A 23,812-nucleotide genomic window follows, 5' to 3' on the forward strand; every position below is an offset into this window, starting at 1 on the left:
TAAGGTTGATTTCAAGAACTAATACTTTTGACTAATATGTTAAGAACTAGATACAAGTAGGTTTGGGTGCAGTTAATGAGCCCCAAAATATCTCATGTTAAATGGTTAGAGTATTATAGAATGTTTACAATAAAACTTCTTAAACATTTTAGTCTGAGGACCCTTTTAATATCCAAATTTGATTATATTGTGTATTAAATTATTCATTATATTATAAATTAGGACTGAGTGTTACATTTAATTGAGTTGTTGGCCAAAGGGGTCCCATGTGAACCCCAAACAACCCAGGCTGTTGCCAAGACTATATAGGCTGCTCTCCACAACTAACAGCAAGGCTGCATTGCTGAAGACAACACCTATTTAACTCATTGAACATGGAGATGTCAGCTGATGCATACATAGAGCCTTCACCCCTATATGCTATCAGCTTGGTATGGGAAGGTACATAAACACTGACCCAGCCACAAACCCTTTGATCTATGATGGTGTCCTGCTTGCAAGCTACACTAGAGCAGTGATGGCACTAAGCTGTGGGAGAAACCAACCAATATCTGATTTAACTTAAGGCCCACTCCACAAAAGGGAACCCCTACCCGACACTGCTTGCGTGACCAAAAACCTGAGACTAGATAGCCAAAACACATTTGTAAAACCAAATACTGTTCTAAAATATATGTAGCAATAAAATGACTCTAATGACATTCTGCTATAACCTTAGATCAATGCCTCACTCAGCCATTATCAGAGAAGCTTCTTCTTGAGGCATATGGGAACAAATACAGAGACTCACAGCCAGACATTATGCAGACAGTGAGAGACCTTGGAACACTCAGTCCTAAACATTTGTCCATCAAATCCCTCCACTAGGGCTCAGGGAACTCCTCAGAAGAGGAGGGGGAAAACTCTTTCCTGAAGATCAAAGCCTGTCCATTTGATCATGAAATTACAGCCATCGTGGTCTAACCACCTCCCAGAGCATCTGAAATTGCTTCACTGAGGATCAGGCCTTCAACAAATGACATCTGGGGAGCATCTCAACTTCCCTAAAGGCATATTAGGAAAACCTTTATAAGAGCCTGAAGGGATAGAGGACACCAAGAAAACAAAACCTTCTAAGTCAACAAGATCCACACACATATGAACTCACAGAGACTAAAGTAGCATGTACATGTTTAATCATGTTTTACATGTTTAATAAAATTCCCACCCTTTCGCTCCTCCCGTCTTCCCTTCAAAACAAGAAAAATTAGTTCTTTTGATTGAAGCAAATATGGAAGGCAAAGTGTTTGAATGGGAAAAGATGCTCTAAATTTCCCCAAATGGTGGATAATTTTTGATACTGTACCAAAACCTGGCCAATGATAAGGATTTTTATTTTAAATTCCTTTATATCATGAAACACAAAGCTATGTCAGTGAGCATTTTGAACTATTTTAACTAAAATTCATTCATATCTCTTGTAATATAAATAAACCTTTTCTCATATATTCCAGAATATTATGTACTAGTTAGCTGAAAAATACTGGTTCATTGAGTCATGAATCATACAAATATTGATATTCTTCCCTATGCAATATAAAAATAATTCATATTTGTTTACGTTGCTACTGATCTTAGGAAAAAAAGTTGTGTCGGGAAGGTGTCAGTTATGCTTATGATGGCAAGATCAAGATCTACAAACCAAAATATTTTCTTCAAAACTCAAGATTTACTGTTGATCACGCATGTTATTAGTTGTTTTTTTGTTACAAACTTACTCCATTCCATTTCAGAAAAGATTCAGACAGATACAGAATATGGTATAAACAATATCTGTACATCAGTCCTTCAAGAGAAATAATGTTCAATGAAATTTTTATTAGTTTAGTTTACAGTACAATTTTCCATTTAAAAAATTTCAATGTAATAAACAACTATAAAAAATTATGTCTAGTGTGTTATTCAACACATTCAGTGTGATAGTGGTAAAATCAAATAAAAGAAGAAAGATTGATTTGGACTTATAACTTGGAAGTCTCAGACATGGTCCCTTGATGCTCCTGTTTCATGGCCTGTGGTGAAGGCAGGACATCACAGCAGGAAGCATTTGATGGAGTAGATTGGTCACCTTTTGGTAGCTTAGAAAGAAAGTAGTGACCAGGAAGAAAAATAAACCATTCAAGGTCATGAAGCTAATGACTTATTTCCTCCCTCTAGTGTGACTTCCCTAAGTTTCCACCCTCCCCCAATAGGCCAGTAAGCCTGTCCATTTGATCATGAAATTGCAGCCATCATGGTCTAACCACCTCCCAGAGCATCTGAAACTGCTTCACTGAGGACCAGGCTTTCAACAAATGAGATCTGGGGAGCATCTCAACTTCCCTAAAGGCATATTAGGAGAAATTTGTTTTTGTGAGTGTATGATAGTGAAGGACCCCATGGCTTCTATTGTATGTTGATGCTGTTACCATGTCTTTTACTAAAACACCAGCAAACAGTATTTAGTATTGTTCTTTTTTCACCATCCTCAAACAGCACAAAAAAATAAATCACATCTTGTTTGATTTTAGTTTTTTGCTAATTTACAAAGGAATAGCTTTTACTGTTAAACTCTCATTCATACATATCATGCTACTTAAATATATTTGAGTGTTAGTAATTTACATCTAAATCCAAAGTTGTTATTTGTATTGTTTAGGCAAAGACTGGTCAAGTTCTAAGGCAAAAAGTGGTTAGAGATGGGATGAAACACACATGACAGTAGTTACAGTGCTCACGTTTTGCATATGTACAAAGGACTTGTACTAAACAGGTTTTTTTTTAATTACACTTACTTATTTTATGCTGGTGGTGGGGGTGCATGTGTGTGGGTGCATATCTGTAGAGATCAGAAGACAATTTGGAGGGCAGTCTCTTTCCTTTTACCATATGGATCTAAGGGATTGAATTTATGTCATCAATCTCAGTGCTAGGCACCATTATCCAGCCTCTGAGCCATCTCACTAGACCACATGGGGTGTGTTTATTCCCATGCCTACTAGCCTAGTTAAGATGGGTGAGGGTAGGAGTAAGAGATGAAGACCTCCTAAATCAGAGTTTCCACTAGTTATTACTCTACTGCCATTTTAAGTAGAGTTCTGTTAAGAGAATCACAATCTACAGTTATGAGAATGCAGATCTTTAGTGCTGCTCAAAAATGCTAGGATAAAAGAATGACATGTTGGGGTGGGTAGCATTCATTGTCAACTTGGCAATACCTTGTCGCCTAGAGATGTGCCTCTGAGTGTAGTGTGGAAAGACAGAAGCAGAAAGATTCCTGCACTGGAGATGGCACCTTTCCCTTGCCAGAGGATCCTTAGAATGTGATTGAGTAGAGCACTAGAATGGACCCAGGCCTTCATTGCTCTCTACTTCCTGAGAGCAGTGTGACCAGCTGTCTGGAGACCTACCACACAGACCTTCCCCAAAAAGAAATAGACTATAACCTGGAAGTGTCTTCTAGAACAAACTCTTTCTCACCTAAGTTACTTTTGTTCAAGTATTTTTTTCCACCACAAAAAGAAATTAAGACCAGGATAGTTAATATTAGAAAAAAATTTAAAGGGATTAATCATTTTAGAACTATTCTCACAGTTTGGTAAAGAATAAAATATCAATTTCAACAGTTAGAAGACTGAAAAAATTGCTACTGAGGAAACAAGAAAGATCATACACATTGATGTTTAAAGAGAATATGAGAAAAGTGTACTTTGGGAACACAATGAATCTCTGTTTATAGAAAGTGATGAATAAGAAACAAGGAAGTTAGTTGGGATAGAGGAAGGAGAATCAAGATAGTCTGAAACAAGAATAGTTTCTAGTAGTAGATGGATCCAGAGAAAGCCAAGGACACATTTGAATATTGTGCCATTCCCTCCATCTGAGGACCCAGGTAGACCACAGGTTTTTGAGAAGAGGTATTGAATCCTTTATGTTATTTTGTTTTCAGAGTCTGATACAATATTGAATCCATAGCATTTACTCAGATAAATGTGGGATTAATGAGATGATTCAGCCATTATTCTTTTTATGGCAAAATTAAGTAACCTCCTTCACCTGACCTTTCCTTCTTAGCTCAGTCATACAAATGCATTTGATTTTTTTCCAGTTTAGTTTAACTCAGCAAACATTTACTGAGCATTTGCTTTCTCAAATTGGATAGAAATCAAGAAATGTCACTGGAAATGCAGTGTGGACCTGTCTTCTAAATGCTGATAATTTAAAGGAAAAGATATTTGTGTTACGGTTTCTATTGCTGCAATGAAAGACCACGGCCAAAGCAATTTTTGGAGGAAAGGGTTTATTCAGCTTGCACTTCCATATTGCTGCTCATCACCAACGGAGCTGATGTAAAAGCCATGGAGGAGTGCTGCTTACTGGCCTGCTTCACATGATTTGTTCAGCCTTCTTATACAACACTAGTCCAGGGCTGGAATCACCCATAATGGCCTGGGCCTTCCCACATTGATCACTAATTAAGAAAATGCATTAGAGCTGAGTCTTATAAAGGCATTTCCTTTTTTTGTTGTTGTTTATTTGTTTTTTTGAGACAAGGTTTCTCTCTGTAGCTTTGGCACCTTTCCTGGAACTCACTCTGTAGCCCAGGCTGGCCTCGAACTCACAGAGAGCCACCTGCCTCTGCCTCCTGAGTGCTGGGATTAAAGGGGTGTGCCACCACCACCTGGCTGAAGGCATTTACTTAGTTGAGGCTCCTTCCTCACTGATGACTTGAGCTTGTGTCAAGTTGACATAAAACCAACCAGTACAATGGTCAAGTAGTTTTGTATTCAATTTGTGTTATGCCCAAAGTTATGCAGAAGCATAGAGGGAAGCTCTGCTTTGTCTCCACGAAGCAGTTGGAGAACACATCACAGATAACAGATGAGGTGGGGTTTCTTATTGGAAGATAAATTGAGTACTGAAGAGAGGGGAAGCGTTCTAGGCAGAAAAGCAATTCTGTTCAGTTAAGTTCATGCAGGAATTTGTTCAGTTCTTTCCATATCTATGTACTAAGTGATTCTGGCACAGAAAATGCATAACTGAATTGTTATGCTCTGAATGGATGTTGGCAATTGAATGTGGCAGGTAAGGATGTAAGCAAGTACAGTACAATGTGCTGTATGCAAAAATGTGTTGTAAAACAGTTACAAAACTATGTAGAGCAAATGAAGGGAAAATCTATACAGAGTCAGGAACTTCATGTGCTAGCAAGGGGATATGTGAGGCTCCACAGGGAAAGCAGAAATGAATCATGGCAATAGTGAGCAGTTTACAAAAGGCTGACCCTGAACTCTGTCTCTGGCTTGCACATGTTTTCTTTCATCCTCACAATGTTGAGCTGTGTGGCAGCCATGAGAATGTGCTTCCCAGAATGCCAACTCCAGGAGCATAATTCACAGGAGCCCAGCTGCAGTACTATGAAAGCTGAAATTTATTCTGAAGTTTGCCCCAAGGCCATTATTCCCAATGGCTGCTCTGAACAGCCAATGACTGAGTGCTGCAGGGCTATAGAGGTAGGGTACATTCTGGGAGACAAAAGAGTCATCTCATCTCGTGTATTCCTCAGAGGCACTCTAGAAGGTTATTACCTGATCTCCTTCCTATTCTCTTTCACTTTGTGGGAGGGGCAGTCCGAGTGCATGGTTACATCTTGGCTCTCCCAGCATCTTCTGGCCTTTTCTCCATCTTCTTTCACAGTCATTATTTCCCTTAATAAAATTGCCTCATTTAATCCCATCTTGACATATGCTTCTCAGAGGACTTAAAATAACACATACTGTATGTGTGTGTATAGGTGGGGGGTGGAATTCTAACATTTCACATTTCATATGTCATTTAAGAAAGAGTAATTCCTGGGTTCCTTCAAGGAAGAAAAATAATCCAACAGCAGGCCTGTATTTCAGAGTTGTTGTTATATCAGACGGCTGAGAAAGGGCTCTCCCCTTTAGATGAAAGGGACGTGGTCACCCCCTACTTTTGACCATACTCACTGCAAAGACTGTTTGTCATTTTGCTTCATTCTTGTTCCTCCATTCTTATATCTCCTAAGCCCGTCCCCCTCCTCAATATCCTTTTACATTTTTAATCTCCATGGGCTTTTAAGCTTGATAGTCATTGAGGTCACACCCCAAAGAGAGGGAAGGGATAAAGTGCTCATGAGATGGTGGAGTGGAATAAAGACCGGAAGCAGGAAAAGCAGTGAGAGCTGATGAAGTGGGGAGGAGGTGATGGAAGTTGAAAGACACAGACTGTTTATAAGGAATGGCTCAAATGGACAAGATCTGTGTGTTTAATAATATGTGTGGACTGATGGGCAAGCGGGAGTCAAGGATAACTATCATAAGGTGCCCCAGTTCTCTCCTAAATCTGTGCACACACTGTTCTAAACAGAAGTCTTTTTAAATGATTTTTATGAGAACTGCAGCAGATGCATCATTAAAAATAAATGACTTAATGGCAAGATAAGAGAAGCTCCAATTGCAACCAACCTACACTGAGAAATGATCAAGAAACTAAGACACTTTGTTGAAATTTGTAAGAAATATGTGTCTGTTTCTAATGGCGTTACAGGATGTAAATGTTCCCGGAACTTCTTTTAGATATTTTTGCAATAACCCTTTTTATTTTACTTCCCTCAAAGAAGTCATTGCCTATTGCCTACAATATGGAAATCACTCAATGATTATTGCCAAGTAATTATTATTCTTTTTCAAGGTACCAGTAATTTTCCTTCCTCTCTGTTGGCACAAACAATTCTCTCAAACTCAATTAACATTCTAAATGAACTTGATTTACTTCTTCTAAATTTGCTTTCCCATCTTGCATGTGCCATAGTGAGCCCTGTGCTAGTCTCCACATCATCTGCTTCCATCTGATTGGCAGCTTTGTAACATGGCTGTTATTCTCTCCATTTGACAGAAAAGAAAACTATACTCAAATTTGAGAATGGCAGAATGAATAATCAATTTCATGTCCAAATGCTCCAACTCCATGCTTATTTACCAATGTCCTTCTAAGCCAAGAGTTCTAATATATTCCTATAATCCCAGTTACTTGGGTGTGTGGGACAAGAGGATGGAAAGATTAAGGCTATGCTAGGTAACTCGGTGACATTTCTCTTACAATAAAAAGGACCAGCAGTGTGGCTTAGTGATAGAATGTTTGCCTAGCATACTCAAGATCCTGGATTCAATCTTCAATACATACCACAAGACACTAGATGAGAGTAGGAGATTTGAACTCGGGCTTGTGCAACAACTGTTCTGACCCACTGAGTGATTTTCCTAGCCCATCACACTATTTTGAACCATGCCTCTGTTATATGGATGTTTGACTTCAGGAGTGTGTGTGTGTGTGTGTGTGTGTGTGTTTCTTTAGAAAAATAATGCCACAACAATGCCTTGCACATATCTATAACTATTTCTCTGAGATAAATTCCTAGAACAGGATTACAGAAAATAGTATTTTTAAATAAGAATTTAATTTCTAAATTACAAAAAAAATTATGTCTGTAGAACAGTGTACAAAAGCATAAGATTTTGTTATGACTTATCTTTCTCTTTGACAATGTTTTTTGAGGAATAATTAAAAAAAAAAAAGAGGAGCCTTCCTAGGGAGGTGGTTTGTAATCCTGGCAACTGTCAGTTGTTGCTTGTTCGCTGAGAGGAGATACTGCTGACACATGAAGCAGGAAGAAGAACCATTTAACTAGACAATGGCCTGGGCTTTTGCAGGCAGTCAGCAAATGTGGAGAACTGGTGACCAAGAGAACAAATGGTGCCAGTGCCACACATCAATCATGGAGTCTTCCCAACTCCCCGTACACAAAAGCCGACCTAGAACCCTTTACAGGCGTTGCCCTCACCAGCAGGACACCTCTAGTTTCTATTGACGGTGTTGGACTTCAGCATTCAATTTATTAGCCACAATTTTCAGGATCTAAGAGTGTCAGCCAGAGGTCATCCCGTTCCCATGGAGAGATGCCACTTAGAAAAGGAAAGAGCTGAGACCTGCCCCTGCAGCCAGAAGCTCTGAGACAGTTGTCAGGGGATTGAAATGACTCAGCCATGGAGAGCAGCAGGCAGCTTTTTCTTAGGCTGCAATCCTCTGTGTGTTGCAGGCTGGTGGCAACAGCTGGGAGAAACATGAAGGGAGGGGGAAAGCACTTCTAATCAGTTTCTACCTAAATTCAGACAAACCTCTCCTAAAACGCACAGCGACTAACCAGGCCTGTCTGGGAGACTGATTTTAGTAGGACTACAAAAGCTTTTGAGAATTCTTGAGATCAGAAACACAAGGCACGTTAACTTATGTTTATATCTACATCTTTCCGTTGTGGATTCCCCATCCATTCATCCTTTCCCGTGGAGTGAGTTTGGGGTCAGGGAAATGAATAGTATGGAATACAAGAACCACCAAATGCTCTGTATGGTACTTACTTCTCAAAACAGTGGTTAAGTGTTCCTTTTTCATTGTCAGAGCAGTTACTTTCAAGATTTGTTGAATCACAGGATGTTTTTAAAACACAGTAGTGATCAACTTTGCCTTCTAAAATATCTTAAAACATTTCCTTTTCTCCATTGCAAGAGTAGTTTTCCTGTATCTAGTCAGTATCCCTAAAGAAGCCCCTAAAGTCATCCATCTTCATTCTCAATAGATTTTTGAAGCCTTATACTTTTTGAGTAGTCAGCTACTTTGTGAGTGAAAGGTCCCCCAGCACTTCCCCAACTTGGACATCCCTACACCATTGTTCCTTCTGGAGCTAAGCCACAATCTGAATATTCAAGCCCTACCATTTTCATTCTTACATCCATAAATGGCTTCTACTTCCACAATTCATTCCTCAAGGAATTATAGACTTCAAATGTGTCCTGTGTGAGTCTTCTCTTTAGTACAATTTGTGCACATTCTCAGTAGGTGTTTCAACTAATCACTCATTCATGATATCTTTATTAATAATTCCGTGTGCCAGATAAGTCTCCAACAGGAAGTAATCTGTTTCTACACTGAGCATAGCTTGAGAATATGAGACCTTAAAGCCCACCCCCACAATTAGGTCATACCTACACCAACAAAGCCACACCTCCTAATAGTGCCACTCCCTGTGAGCTTATGGGGCCAATTACATTCAAACTAACAAATGCACTATTCTTACAAACTCCAGAGTCTGCTTCCAGGCATCTATTCCAGTCAGCTCTCCTAAAACTCCAGCCCCAGGAGCACTTACAACCTCTTCAGGCCTCCCAGGGCACTGCACTCATGTGCACAGCCCAAACACAGTTTATTTCCTATTGCCTGTGAATCAAGATGCAGAACTCTCAGCTCTTTCTCCAGCACCATGTCTGCCTGCATGCTGCCTGCCATGACAATAATAGACAATCTCTGAACTGTAAGCCACCCCAATTAAATGTTTTCCTTTATAAGACTTTCCATGGCTGTGGTGTCTCTCCACAGCAATAGAAAGCCTAAGACAGTATGCATTCTTAATAGCTAATCATCTGCATTGCCTCTTTTGTATTTTTAGAGATATGCATGTTTACTTTGGATACATATTGTTATTTGTGTTTATCTAAATCTATCTTATCTTCAGTGTTTTTCCTTATTTTTGGAGTCAATAGCTTTAGATTTACTTATGAGAATATACAGAATTTATCTTTTTTTCTTTTGTATACTCTACTTAGCATAGTGTTCCCTAATTCTATGTGATTGCAAATGATAAGATCACTTCTTTTTTGTAGGTTGAATATCATTGTATACCAAATTCTCTTTACCCATCCACTCCATGATGCATATTTACTTTGAATATAAAAGTTGACCTTTTTTGCAAGCAGAGTCTTGTTGTGTCAGCCAGTCTGGCCTAGAACTCATGATCCTCTTGCTTCTGGCTCTCCAATGTTGATATTACAGGAATGTGTCCATAGTTCTGGATTGTTATTTTGCTCAACACAGCATGAGGACATAGAGATCTTGACAGACATCTCTAAGTCTCTACACATTGATGTCAAAATGTCAGGAGAATAACAAGAAGAGGGAATGCTGGAGCTTTGTTAGATCTGTTTTCAGTTTCTTCAGGAATTTACTCCTGTTTTCTGTGATGACTGTACTAGTTCACATTCCCAACAATAGTACATAAGGCCTGCTTTCTGCCACATTCTCTTAGCACTTCTTTTGTCTTCATAATACCCATTCAAACACTTGTGAAGTGAAACTGCTTTGTGGTTTTCATGTGGCTGGAGTTGGAGTTCCAATGGTTATAAACTACCTAACATTGGTTCTGGGAATCTGACTCAGGTTCTTAGAAGGAGCAGAATATGCTCTTAATGGCTGAACCATCTATTCAACCCTTCTAATTTTTCATGATTTATTTTAGTGTGTGTGTGTGTGTGTGTGTGTGTGTGTGTGTGTCCATGGTATTATCTGCCATGTGTCTACAGGTGCCCACATACAAAATATAGAATTTTACTTGCTTTTGACTAATGTTAAATTTTAAGCTTTTAATATAAATATACAACTGTGGAAGGAACCCTCAAAAATTCACTTTTCTTAAATTCATAAATAAAAGAGAGTGCTAAGCCAGGGCTGGAGAGATGGCGTGGTGTGTAAGAGCACTTGGATTCACAGCACACATGGGCACACACTCACCTGCAGCCTCAGCAATGGTCATGGGAAAAAACAGAAGGTTGGCAAGGTTTGTTGGTCAGTCAGCCAGCCTAGGTAAAAAATGACATGCTTCAGGTTCAGGGAGGCCCTGTCTCACGGGAAGGTTAGAAAGTTATAGAGGAAGGCATCCAACATTTTCCTCTGGTCTCTTCAGGTGTACACATATGTGTATGTACCCCCACCCCTGTATGCACACACAAGCACACTCACAAAAAAAAATGGCTAAACATTACCTTGACATTTATTGTAGCATAACTATCAATTTATAGCTGACTTTATCTTGACATTGAGGTTTTATGAGTAATTGAGTGCCCTAATTAATTTCTCGGGATTAAGTGTTAAACTCTTTCTCTTTATCTGTTTTTACCCCAGAGTGAAACTTAATCAAGCAGTCATAAATTGAGTAAGCTCTATTTGTTGTACTAGCATGAACATAATTAAATATGCATCAAAAAACCTGTGAAAGAAGTGATGGCATATGATCTCAGTGAGATATACTTTACCATTTAAAATCGTTGATTTTAAAAGTGCCTAGATGTACAGAAAGGACTTAAAATATAATATGAACTGGAAAAACATCAGAACACAACTGTGGAAACAGAATGTAACCATGGTGATATGGATTAAAGGGGATATGTAAATAAGAAATGTTTGGAGATGATAAGTGAATTTTGAGGGAACTTTCATTATGCCTTATTTTTGGAAGGTACATGAATATTGGATGTCAATTACTGTAATCTAAAGAAGTATGAAAAGTTTATTAGAATGTGAACTACTCACACTTTCATGCTGAAGAAGTAGCACACAGCTTGTCTCTTGCCAGTGCAAATAAACCTTGTGCATCATTGGAAGCATTTTGTGTGGCTCTAGATGGGAGTCCTGCCTTCTGAAGTCTGAGTGTGTTACTTACATAGGAACCATTTGTTTGACAAATAATTCATACAGCAACAAAAGTAAAAGCAACAAGGCAAAGCCACACAAATTTCACTATTCTAACACATTTTCATTTTTATATATCTTCTTTCTGTTTTTCATGTGAATGTGTATTTTCACAGCTGATACTCTAAGGGTTCTTTGCATTTCCCATGTACTTAATTTTCAAATTTTCTTTGTAATGAACTCATGGCTATCTTAATTCTTCATAAAAACAGCATTATTAAGTAAAATTATGCCACTCTTTGAGTTATTACAAAGCAAAGACATGAGAGTTCTGACCTTGCTCTGTCTGCTGACAGAGAGCTTTATGTCTTTGTACGTAAAACTGCTACTCCCAAATTTCCATTTGAGTAGTAACATGATAACACAAAAAGCAAGGGGAACTGGGTTTTAGATGATGGCATGTCATTCAATATCCACTTATTGTTCCTACAGGGAAATTCAGGCCTGGGATTCAGTATTGCTGGAGGGACAGATAATCCCCACATTGGAGATGACCCTGGCATATTTATTACGAAGATTATTCCAGGAGGTGCTGCAGCAGAGGATGGCAGACTCAGGTAAAGATTGAAAGCATGAAAATGACTTGGGGGTTGATCCACTGCATCAGTGAGTCACATTTGTACCTTTAGAGAATGATAATTCTATAAAACTTCTGGACTTAGAAGGTTATCAACGCTTCCTGTAATAACTCCGCAAATCTCTTCGTACTTGCTGAATTTCAAGTCATATTTAATTTGTGCATGTTGATAGCTACCAAATGTGACATTGGATCAGACATTTAGGGAGGGGTTATAGATACAGTTTTGATTCTCATAGGAACCTCTGTCTACTTGGAAGGAGTAACAATATGAATTAATGAGTCAGCAATGTAGTATCTAGAATCAACACTGTACACAGCATTAGGAAATCATGTGCTGGTATGGACACGGATACAGAAGCATTCTTAGGGTATTCTATAGATGTTTAGAGACAGTCAGAGAAACTGTCCTATTGGAAGATTCTAGATCTTAAAATATAATTGGATAGTACATTAAATAAGTGCATAAATTTAAGCTGGAATATGGAGAAAGAGCAAACTGTCTGGGAGAATAAAACAAGAGCAGCTTGCTTTGGAAGAAGACTAGGTACTGAGTTTAAGGGGTAGAGTAGAGCCAAGATAGCACACAGGGAAAAGCAGTAGCTGCTGGAGCTAGGCCCTGCTCTGTTAGAACCTAGAAATAAGTTGTAAAAATAAGAATCACCCATATGGAGCAATTTATATAAATTTTATAAATAATATAAAATGCAACCGGGAATTAAGAACAACCTCTAAAAGGCACAAAATAAATAAGGCTTCAGAAACTTATGGAAGCCATCCTATACATAGTTTATATATTATGTAGTATATAATATAATATAATGTTTAATACATAATATGACACTACCTGCTTAAAGATTCTCACAGGCCAAAATGATTTAATTATATCAATACATTTTAAAAATTACTTTTTAAGCAAAATCTCACAATATAGGCAAGGCTACCCTCACACTTGTGGTACTATTCCTCCAAACTGTCAAATGCTGGGATTATAATCACATGCCACTACACCTGGTTAGATCTTTATGTCATCTATGATGTAGCTATACATGGCTTAATAAATGCTTGCTAAATGGATGCTTTGATATTAATAAGTAAATGGAGAAGAAGAAAGAGGGAAAATTGACCTAGGGTGTGGAAGGATGTTGAAGGAGGTAATTCATGAGGCTTGTGAAAGACTATAAGGAAGATTTTTCAAGGATTTCTGGGGTGCAGATTTTACTGTAGGAGAAAAAAAGAGCACATTCCTGCATGCAACAGGAACAGCTGGGACCATATAGTGAAATCAAGAGAGAGAATATCACTAAGAAAAAAATATCAGTCATAAGACAAATTCCAGCTAAAGAAATAAAGTTCTGGCTGAAGGAAGACTACAGTGATAAGATATTAAAGGGCAGAATGTGATATCCAGGGAGAAGAGTTTCTGCCCAATTGATTCAGGACAATTCTTGCTGAAACTGAACTGAGTGGGCTAAAGCCAAAGCTCATGATCAAGGCCTCCAGAGAGAGAGCTAAGGGGATGCTTGTTCTAGTTTGGTAAAAAAGTTAGTCTGGCAGCTAGTTAAGGCAGGTCCTGTGGATAAAGATGGCATTGGCCAGCATGGCATAACATTGAGAAATGTAACCTGAGTAGCAGGAATATAAACTTCATGTCCTGGCTCAGTCTGTTTTCATTACCCATGAATAACCTGTTCTGCTATTTTTGCCTTGAAATAGGCAAAGACACTTGTTCCCCAACAAACTGTTCTGATACAGTGGTCACATTAGACAGCTGTAGCTTTGCAGCTCAGAGAGGAGAGCTGTGGTTTTGTTGTTGCTGTTTGTTTGTTTTGTTTTGTTTTGTCTTGTCTTGTTTTGTTTTCTCAGGTTCATTTGCAAGTGGTTTCATCCAGAAAAGAGTTCCATAGGAAATAAATGCATGCTTTGTGACAATTAAATTTCCAAGTTGAATTGAATGGTTTTCAGAGATGAAATATCCATGTTGAACAGTCAGAGATTTGAAACACATGTGAGTGTAACTCTGTAAGTCAAGAGGAGATTGTGTTTGAATCATAGACAGGCTCCATTTTATATGTTTAGACATGAGCTGGATATGCTGACTTATGCCTATAATCCTAGCATTTGAGGTGGTGATGCAGGAGGATGGCCATGAGTTTGAGGCCAGCCTCAGCTAAAGGGTGATTTCCAGGCCAACCAAGGCTACACCATGAGACTGCCGCAATGAGAGGGGAACAGGTGAAAAAGAAACCAAACTGGTTATGGGACTACTTTAGAAATCCTTAGGCCTTGATCAGCATCCTCAAATGTTTGCTATGTGAAACAGGAGGACTGTTCACCTCCTAGTAAATTCTGCCTGTGGGTTTGAGATGTAACAGTCACTATGTTACCTGCTTGCCCTGAAGTTAGGAATAGATAACAGCATTTCTGAGAGAACTGCTTCTTGTTGCCTGCAGTCATGAGTGGAAATCTCATGTCTACAGAAATGAGAAATTATAATCCTTGAAAACTTAATTCAATAACTGTTACACATAATCCTGAGAGGTAACATTTGCAGAACCTTCGTTATACATGGAACATTCTTATTTATATCCTGAGCTACAGTTTCCTTGATTCTGATCTCTGTTTATTAGCCCTTATTCTGGCCTCCCAGCTCTGCCTGAAAAATCTGAAAATTTCTGCCCCATGCTCCTCCATGAAACAATAAGATATACTTAGTCTCTAATGTAGAGTACATTCTTTGTCTGTATGAGAGAACTCTTGGGTCTCCCCTTCATTTTGGTAGACCCTTCAAATATTCCTAAGGCTGCTCCCTCCCATGTTCTTGACTGATGTAAGGACATATAGAGTTCAAAGACAACTAACAGCTGAAAACCTGACTTGTGGTTTAAATATAGACTATGAAAATTGGGGAGGAAATCCTGTCCAAGATCCACATTTTATGAAAGGGGAAACTGAGGCTAGGAAGAGTGACACCCAAAAGCATAAAGTATTTGACATAAAACATCATAATGCTTTGATTCAAATAATGAGCGATCTGAAGTACTGTCAAAAAAGAGTAATACACAGGTCCAAACTAATGCCATATAAGCATTTTCTCAATGTGATGGGAGCAGTGTATAAAGCTGGAGTGACAGGCCCCAAGGAGTGCTTTGTCCAGTCACTAGTCCCGACGCCACTGAGAGAATTGTACAAACTCCAGGAAGGCGTGGATTTAGCGTCTGGTACTCCCTGAACTGACCTTGGCAGAGTGAAACTCCCCTCACTGGTGTTTTCTGTCTGCCAGATGATGACAGTGCTGGCCATGTCACTGAGGTGTTCTGAAGGTTCAGTGAGATTTCCTAAGCCCAAAGCTATGCCGGTCACGTAATAGGCACTGAAGAAATGCTTTCAACAGTTTCTCCTTATCTGCCTGTCTACATGTCGCTAGCCCCCTTTCGCTCTCTCTGTCCTTTCCAAGTTTCTTGTTCCTTTTTTAGTCCTCTTTTCTATCGATTAGATGATGGCATGATATTAAAAGTAACTTTAAAATGGAAAAGATATCATTTTAAGCTTCTAGACATTTAATGAATGTCTAAGCAGTGATGGAATAGGAATATGTAAATGTGCATGTGTACGTGTGCGTGTGCGTGTGCGCGTGCACGTGTGCGTGTGTGTGTGTGTGTGTGTTTCTGGAAATCTTACAAACATGAGAAATTCTTGTACATGCTAAACTATACCCAAAACAGTGTGGTTGTACAGGTTTAAAGCAAAGGTAAATTGAGAAGTGGATTTCTCCCCCAAATAAACTAGACTGCAAACTGAGGTTCAATTGATTGGTTCTTCCAATCACAGAAAACAGTACACTATTTAGAACAAGAGGACCTGAGGTTCCCAGCTATGTGAATGGTCCCTTTGAAGCCCTCTGTTCTCTGGTTGCCTCACTGCCACATTTGACATATGGCCATGTAGCTCAAGAAACTTACGGAGAAGATTATATGGAAGAGTAGATCCATGAAGAAGTTGGGTAAAATGTGAGACCCCCCCCCAATGTAACTCAGTTATCCATAGACCCAGCAACTCAGCATAACACTAACTTGAGCCCCGAGCCTTCAGAAGCTAAGAATAAACATAGTGCCAGAAAAACTCATAGTGTGACTACACACCCCCAATATTCAGAGCCTTGCACACATTCCTCGTTTAGACCAATAATTGATGGAACAAACATTTTTCAAAGTATGTTGTTATTATTCCCCATACTCACATGTAGACAGTGGCAACCAATGGTAGATTTCTATGTTTCATTTGCAGTTATTTAGTTAACAGTAAGATGGAATTTTGAAGAACTTACTCATCACTAGTATTTTGCCTTCTAGAATCAGTCATTATGATTGGATAGCATCCTTTGGCTTTAAAAATTAAAAGGTGATGGAAAGGTCATTAATTTTCCTTCGGAGAAAAATATATTTTCCATCTTCTGAAGAATGGTTTTTGTAACATAAAATGCCTTCAGTGTCACCTGATGCCCCTCAATTGCCAATGACCAATTTTGACATCTCTTCCTAAGGAAAAGCCATCACACGATATCCTTTGCTTGGCTGTACAGCAATGACATTTTACACAATGGTGCATTTATTAAATCTGTCCACAGCATAAAACCAAAGTGCAGAAGAGGGCTGCTTGCCAGTTTCCTGACAAGTGACACAATTTAATCTTCTAGCCCTCGACACAATCATTTCTATTTCTTGACAGAATGAAAAAAAAAAAAAGGTTCTTTTCTTTAGGTCTATTGCTTCATTTATTAGCTCTATGTCTGTTTACAAGTAAGGTTTCTTATAAAAGCCAAGTCAATGTGCATGTTCATTTCAAACTGTAATATTAATTATGCTGAGATCACACCCTACTGACAAGCTGACTAGAATGTATTCCCTGTGTGTAAACTGTAACATTGTCTTTCTTACTGTCCTTGAACAGTCATATTTTTGTGGTTTCATTAATTTATATTCATTAAGTCACAAATGATTTAAGATGAGAACATGTGAAAACTGGAAAGGAAGGAAGATTGAGTGAAGCAGAAGAGGAAAAGACAGAAATAATGAAAAGGTTAATGAATAAAGAATGATAATCATGAAAGTGAAGGTAGCCTATAACTAGGAAGTAGAGAAAATAAACCTAACTTTGAATCTTTGTCTGAAAGTCACAGGCACCAAGTTGAACAAAGAGAATAGCTTCTAGCATGGTAATGTGAACCTCATACCGAAGAACACACTTTCAGACAGTCTAAGGAAATACAATATTCCCACCAAGTGAAATAATGTAAGAGATCACTTAACCACTAGAGTATGATCTATTTTTCAGTTCCATGAATGTCTGTGCTTGCATATAAGAACTTCATGGGTCACCCGGTACAACATTTCCATCTTTACCATAACCCAACCATTCAAATGACTAACCAGGCTAAATTTTCCATTCCAAAGTGGAGACTTTGGTGCCTTCAAAGTTAAGTCAACTTTTCTTTTATTGTTTTTCTATGATCAAAGCAGGTCACAAACCCAGCTGTGACTTTGAACAGAAGACACCATTGAGAAGGGAGACCACTCTTCCATGAAATGGCACCAGTGGCCTCCTTAGAAGGGTAAATGGTTGCAATTTCAGGTGATTCCTGGATTGTCCACTTCTATCTCTGGCCACAAAAAAAAAAAAATAAAATAAAATAAAGGAAGTGAGAACAGTTCTGTCCTGTCTTTAGTTTACATTCACTTATTCATCAGTCTTAATGTGCAGACAACCTACATGGACAAGAGAAAAACCTCTTTTCAAAAGTAACCTTGAAGTGACTGTCAGCAGGATGTCCACAACAACTGAATATTACATGAGGAAACTTCTAAATGATAATTCCAGCTGCATTTCTGCAAAGACACCAGGCACCCACCTGTCAGCTTTCAGAGCTTCAGAAATCCCATCAAGGATTCCTCCCTTTTGTTCTCTCACACTAAACTTGGATATGAGATGATTGAAATATTTTTGTGGCAAATAAGACTTGGTTTGTTGTTGTTTTGAGAGTTCTGGATATCTACATGCCAGAGAACGATTCTGGGGCCCTACCGCACACCATACACAAACATTAACTCAACATGACTTACAAACCTAAATGTATAAGCTAAAACTATGAAACTTGCCAGGTGTGGTGGTGCATGCCTTTAATCTCAACACTAGGGAGGCTAAAGCAGGTGGATCTCTATGAGTTCAAGGCCATTACGGTCTATTGAGTGAGTTCCAGGACATCCAGGGCTATGCAGAGAAATGCTGTCTCAAAAAAAAAAAAATAGGAAAAATTTAAAAGCATATGAATAACTCTTTATGACCTTAGATTAGTCAATGGTTTCCTAATGTGGAAACAAGTAACAAACAATAAGTAGATAAATTGGACTTCACCTAAAAAAGTTCTCTTGTTTTCAAAATACATTGTAAAGTTTAAAAAGCAATCTTCCATTGCTGAAACACAGATACAATGTACATATTCTTTAAATTAGCTTGCTGGGTTCTCAAGTTTCTGATTCTGTTCTAGCTCATGCTGTGTACATGGGGAGAAACTTCTGGCATCTTCTTTATATCTGTAACCAGTTCTAATGAAGTGGGAGACCTGGAGACCCTTCATAACGAGGAGGCCTTAGGAAGTTACAGAACCTTCTTCACTGTGGCATCTTTATCCATAAAATGAGTGCTACAGAAGAATCTGAGGAGTTTTCCATTTCATAATTATATTCTAGTTGTCTGATGATTGTTGAAAATCTGAGAAGTTCATAACATTATCGCCATGGCCAAGAAATTGAGGTTTTTTTTGTTCAGAATTAATTTCCAGTTCTCAAAAGACCTAGTCCTTAAGGCATTTTATAGCAAAGAGTTGATTTCAACTTTTACACGTCATGCCACTAGTTTTTATTTGTTTCTAATAACCTCTCAAGAAGGCATGTTGCCATTCCTGCAAATAAGCTCAACAGTTAGACACTAAAATCACAATAGTGTTAGAGCTCCTGGCTCCCCTCCCCCACTGGAATGAAAAAACAAAAACAACAACAAAAACAAAAACAGAGCCAGGGCAAGGCACTAGTTAAACTGGGAAGAACAGATTTTATTTTGAGGACTATTGCAGTAAGGGAAGAGACTTCAATATAGAAATGGGGTCATTTCTAAATCCCACATAGAGAAATGGAGATTTACAGACAAGTTGTGGGGTCATGTTTGGTAGACAGAGAATTGATACGAGAAAGCACTGGGGTAAGGAGAGAAATACTTGCTAAATTGACCTAACAGGATTATTTCTGAAGGCTCTGGTGATCAGATAGATACCAGAGTGAGAGATTCTTCCTAAGCTGCTTTGGCAGGATTCTTGCTTAAAACAGCCATGCAAGTCTAACAAGGATGGACCCTGAATCCCAAGGTCAGAGCCTCAGTGAGAAGGGGCCTGACTAAAGTTTGCTTAGGGAGAGGACTTAAATTTTACTGAGGTTATAGAATAGTAAGTACCAGGTCAACACCAACATTGGCAGAAGCTGTGGCAATGGTCAAAAGGAGTCTCACATGTTCTTCTGAGTTATTGCAAGCCAGGCAACCATTTGTACATGGTACCCTTCATCCTCTGTAACATCTGTTACATGATACTCGAATCCTACCCCTGACCACCACCTCACCAGGAAAAACAAATTATACTTTAGTTTTCCAGAGGAAGTGAAAGTCAGATTTAAATAGGTTGTTTAGACTCCTCATAATTCAACACCAGGAATTTTCAGCATCTGGAGAGCACCCTCAGCTCACAGCCCCTCCCCAAACACCCCTTTCTCCTTCTTGGAGAGTGCCTTTAGGACATGTAGATGGTGCTACAATGTGTGTACCCAAGCTCCACCTACTTCTTAACATAGTTGCTTTGGAGCCACTTCTGAACCTAAGACTGTGCACCAGGCTGGCATCATTACCCCGTGGATTTGAACTTGGCATGAAGTTCAAATAGACACAAAAACACAGTGCAATCCTTTGGCTAGACCATTCCCAGCTATATCTACTTGGGAATGATAGGAGTAGACTCAAATGATTTGCCCTGTGCTATGCTTGTAGATTCATCTTGTAATGACCATTAATATTAATACCTTAAATGTTAACTGGAAAGTATGATAAAGGAAATATGCTCATAGTTTTCAGGCCCAATAGAACTAAAATTGGGTACATATGTTGTCTATAGTGTTATTGGCTCTTAGAATTTCTTGTATTGAATTTGCAGGGTTTATTCCTACTGTCATGTGAAATTAGAAGGGAATTTTTTCTTTCCTCTTAATGATACCTAAATTATTTGCTTTATATGACTGCTATTTTATTGACAGATGCATCTTAGGAAGGAAGATATGAGACTCTTTAAATCCCGATAATATAGCAGTATTCGATATGTCTAATGTGCCCTTGTTCATTCATTAATCTACTCATTATAATATCCAGTGCTGTATCTTATCCATAATAGAAACTTAAATCTAATCAGAGCAGTCTTTCTCTTAGCTTATTACAGAGATGTCACTGTGTTCATTTACTTATGAATGGCTGCAACTCAAAATCTGCCCACTTCTTTCCCAGTACAGAATGTAGCTATAGTTATCTGAAGATGATTAACTGGGCATACACTTATGAATCTGTGAACACAAAGCCCTATCAACATGCAAGGTGCAATATTAAAAGTTAAAGCACTAGGGATGGACAGAAGGCTCATAAGCAGAGCAGGTTCTGCTTTTGCAGAGGACCCAAGTTTGTTTCCCAGCACGCACATCAGATGACTTAAAGCCACCTGACATTCCAGCTCCAGGAAACTCAGTACTGTCTTTTAGTCTACTGAGAAACCTGCACTCATGTGAATATACTCTCTCTCTCTCACACACACACACACACATACACACACAAAACTAAAGTAAATCTTTAATAAAATTAAACACACACACACAAAATGACTGATTGGTGTAGATTGTAATCTAGTTGTATAACAACCTGGTATCAAAAAATAATAAGAATCCACTAATTTTGTATTTGAAGATACTTGTATAAAGTAATTCATATTTCTTGTAGAAACTTTAGAAAATACAAGTATTTCTTGAGTTAAAATCATTAATAATCCCAACACCAATCTATTTATTGTATTCTCACATTTAAGTACAATTTCTTGTCTTGTCTTTTCTGTGTGTGTGTGTGTGTGTGTGTGTGTGTGTGATGCTCTATGTGTTATGTTGTATGTGTGTGGTGTGTATGCTTACCACTGTAGGTGCATGGATGTACACTTGGGTCTGTGTGTGTCTGTATGTCTGTCTGTGTATGCATGTGTGTGTATATGTGTGTTATGCTAAATGTATTATATTGTGTGTGTGGTATGTATTTATCACTATAGGTGGGTATATGACTGTGCATTTGTGTCTGTGTGTCCGTGTGTCCATGTGTGTGTGTGTGTCCGTGTGTGTGTGTGTGTGTGTGTGTGTGTGTGGGTGGGTGGGTGGGTGTGGGTGTGGGTGTGGGTGTGGGTGTGGGTGTGGATGGGTGTAGGATAGAGGTTGACATCCATTATCTTCCTCAGTCACTCTTCATGTTTACTTTTTGAGACAAGGCCTCAACTGAACCTGAACTACATGGATATAATGAGGCTGGCTGGACACTGAACTTCAAGATTCCACCCTACTCTCTGTGCCCCCACCTCTCTACTGAAGTTACAGATGATAATGAAAAAATAAATAAAATAATTTTTAAAAAGAAAGGAAAGCTTTTCCCAAGATAAACCAGCTTCTAAAATGGAAGTAACAGTATTTTTGTTACCCAATACTTGAGCTGAGAACTCACAAACATCCTCATCCCAGTGATCTAGAATTAGTCTGTGAAAACTTATTTTGTACAAATCATTTTGCTTATACAAGTTAATGTGGTCATTTGAACATAGACATAAGGGCTATAATTTATAAGTTGTAATACACCTTTAATAATTAAAATGTTGATAGAATTTTGTTTCTTTCTTACCTTCAATTCATTTCCTTCATTATTATAATCCAGTTCAGTAACAGATCACTAAAGAGAAGGATGGACAATAAAGAAAACCAGTATTGCTTTATTCTAGAAGACAATGAATGAGGAGAGAAAGCTTTATCAGCTTCATGTCCAGGCTGAGTAATGAATGTCTGTGTTGACAGTTAACGATCGTTATTGTAGACACATAGTATTGTTAAGTCATATCTGTATGACAGCTTCATTTTACGTTGACTAGTCTATTGCGCCATCAGAGGTGCTTTTGCTTTCCAGGCAGGGTCCTCTTGGCCTCTGCATTGCCACTTCTCAGACACTCAGGTCACAGGACCCACATGCAAACACAAATTAGTTAAGGAAATGAGTCAAGTCAGTTTTTTGTAGTGAGGAATGAGAGTCGGTGGTTTCAGGAAATTCAAAAGTGTGAATAAGATGTTTTGAAAAAGATGACTGTCATTTGTTTCAGTGGCATGTCATTGAAGTGGGCAAACCTTCTGATATGATAAACCTTAGACGCAGAGCAAACATTTATTAAACACACAGAATCTTCCATCTTTGCCCCTCAGCCTCTGTTATGCATGGATTTATTGATGTTCTGTTGTGTATGAGGGCGCATAAAGCTGGGATCGAGAAGGGAACAAGGAAACAGGATCTCTTAAAGAAAGAAGTTCTCTGTCAAGTAGTAATAGACATAAAATCACACAGTGGGTGCCATGAGGGAAGTGTGCAGTGCTCTGAAAGGTTGCGACTGGGAACATCATCTATCCTAGCCCACAGTGCTCAATAGAAGCCTTCAGAGAAGTGCTGTTTAAGCTGAAACACAAAGAGTGAGTGACTGGGGCCAGTGAAGGTTCAAGGCCAAGAGAGTGTGTCTAAAGGCCTGCAGAAGAACGGGGAAAATGTCAATGAAACTGGCACTGCAGGGACAGGGCAGAATCCCAGGATGAGAGTAACCAGAACAATGTGAGAAACCAGGCCAGGAAAACCTTGGGTACAGTATTTTGTAGTTGAGTTTTTGTTTTAAATCTGTCTCCAGTGAATTCTGCAACCTTGAGTGTTCCCATGGGAAAAGTGACTCATCTGAATCGTTGCCTATATAGAAGCTATCTGATTGTTTGGGGATGGATGTCAACCTCTGTCTAGAAGCTGAGCTATCTAGAGCATACACAAGGAGGCTGGCTTAAGAAGTGATTGTCAAAATGCAGATAATCAATGACAATGGCTTAGAATAAGAATCTAACAAAATACTGAGAAATGGGTACAAGTTTAAAAATGCTTAAAAGGTTAACTTTATAGACTTCAATTACAATTTGAAGATGACTGTAAGGGAAATGCGATTCTCTTTTAAATTTTATTTTTGAAATTATAATATAATTACAGCATTTCTCCCTCCAAACGTTCCTATATATTCTTTTCTGCTCTCCTTCAAATTCATGGCCACTTTTTGCATATATATATATATATATATATATATATATATATATATATTCCTAAATATAACCTATAGTCAGTACACATAATATCTATAGTTCTTTACTATGTAGAGTTGAAGCCTCATGGGCAGCTTTTCCCTGTCCATTTTAACATGCATTGGTGTGGTCCTTG

The 23,812-nt window shown here is 38.5% G+C and overlaps 1 protein-coding gene across 23 annotated transcripts in view; it reads left to right on the forward strand.

Annotated features, from left to right (window-relative positions):
- Positions 1-23,812, forward strand: part of Dlg2 (discs large MAGUK scaffold protein 2) — a 1,859,766-nt gene that overhangs the window by 1,302,637 nt on the left and 533,317 nt on the right. For 22 of the 23 annotated variants that reach the window (XR_013043174.1, XM_076547134.1, XM_076547135.1 and 19 more), the window contains one exon: positions 12,049-12,173. Coding sequence is in view for 22 of the 23 variants with exons in the window: in XM_076547134.1 (XP_076403249.1) it covers positions 12,049-12,173 (125 nt within the window). In the remaining variant the exon portion in view is untranslated. Of the gene's footprint in view, positions 1-12,048; positions 12,174-14,056; positions 14,202-23,812 lie in introns of those variants that run through there. The other variant, XM_076547162.1, reaches the window with a different exon arrangement.

This window comes from Peromyscus maniculatus, chromosome 1 (genome assembly GCF_049852395.1).
Source record: "Peromyscus maniculatus bairdii isolate BWxNUB_F1_BW_parent chromosome 1, HU_Pman_BW_mat_3.1, whole genome shotgun sequence".
NCBI lineage: Eukaryota > Metazoa > Chordata > Mammalia > Rodentia > Cricetidae > Peromyscus > Peromyscus maniculatus.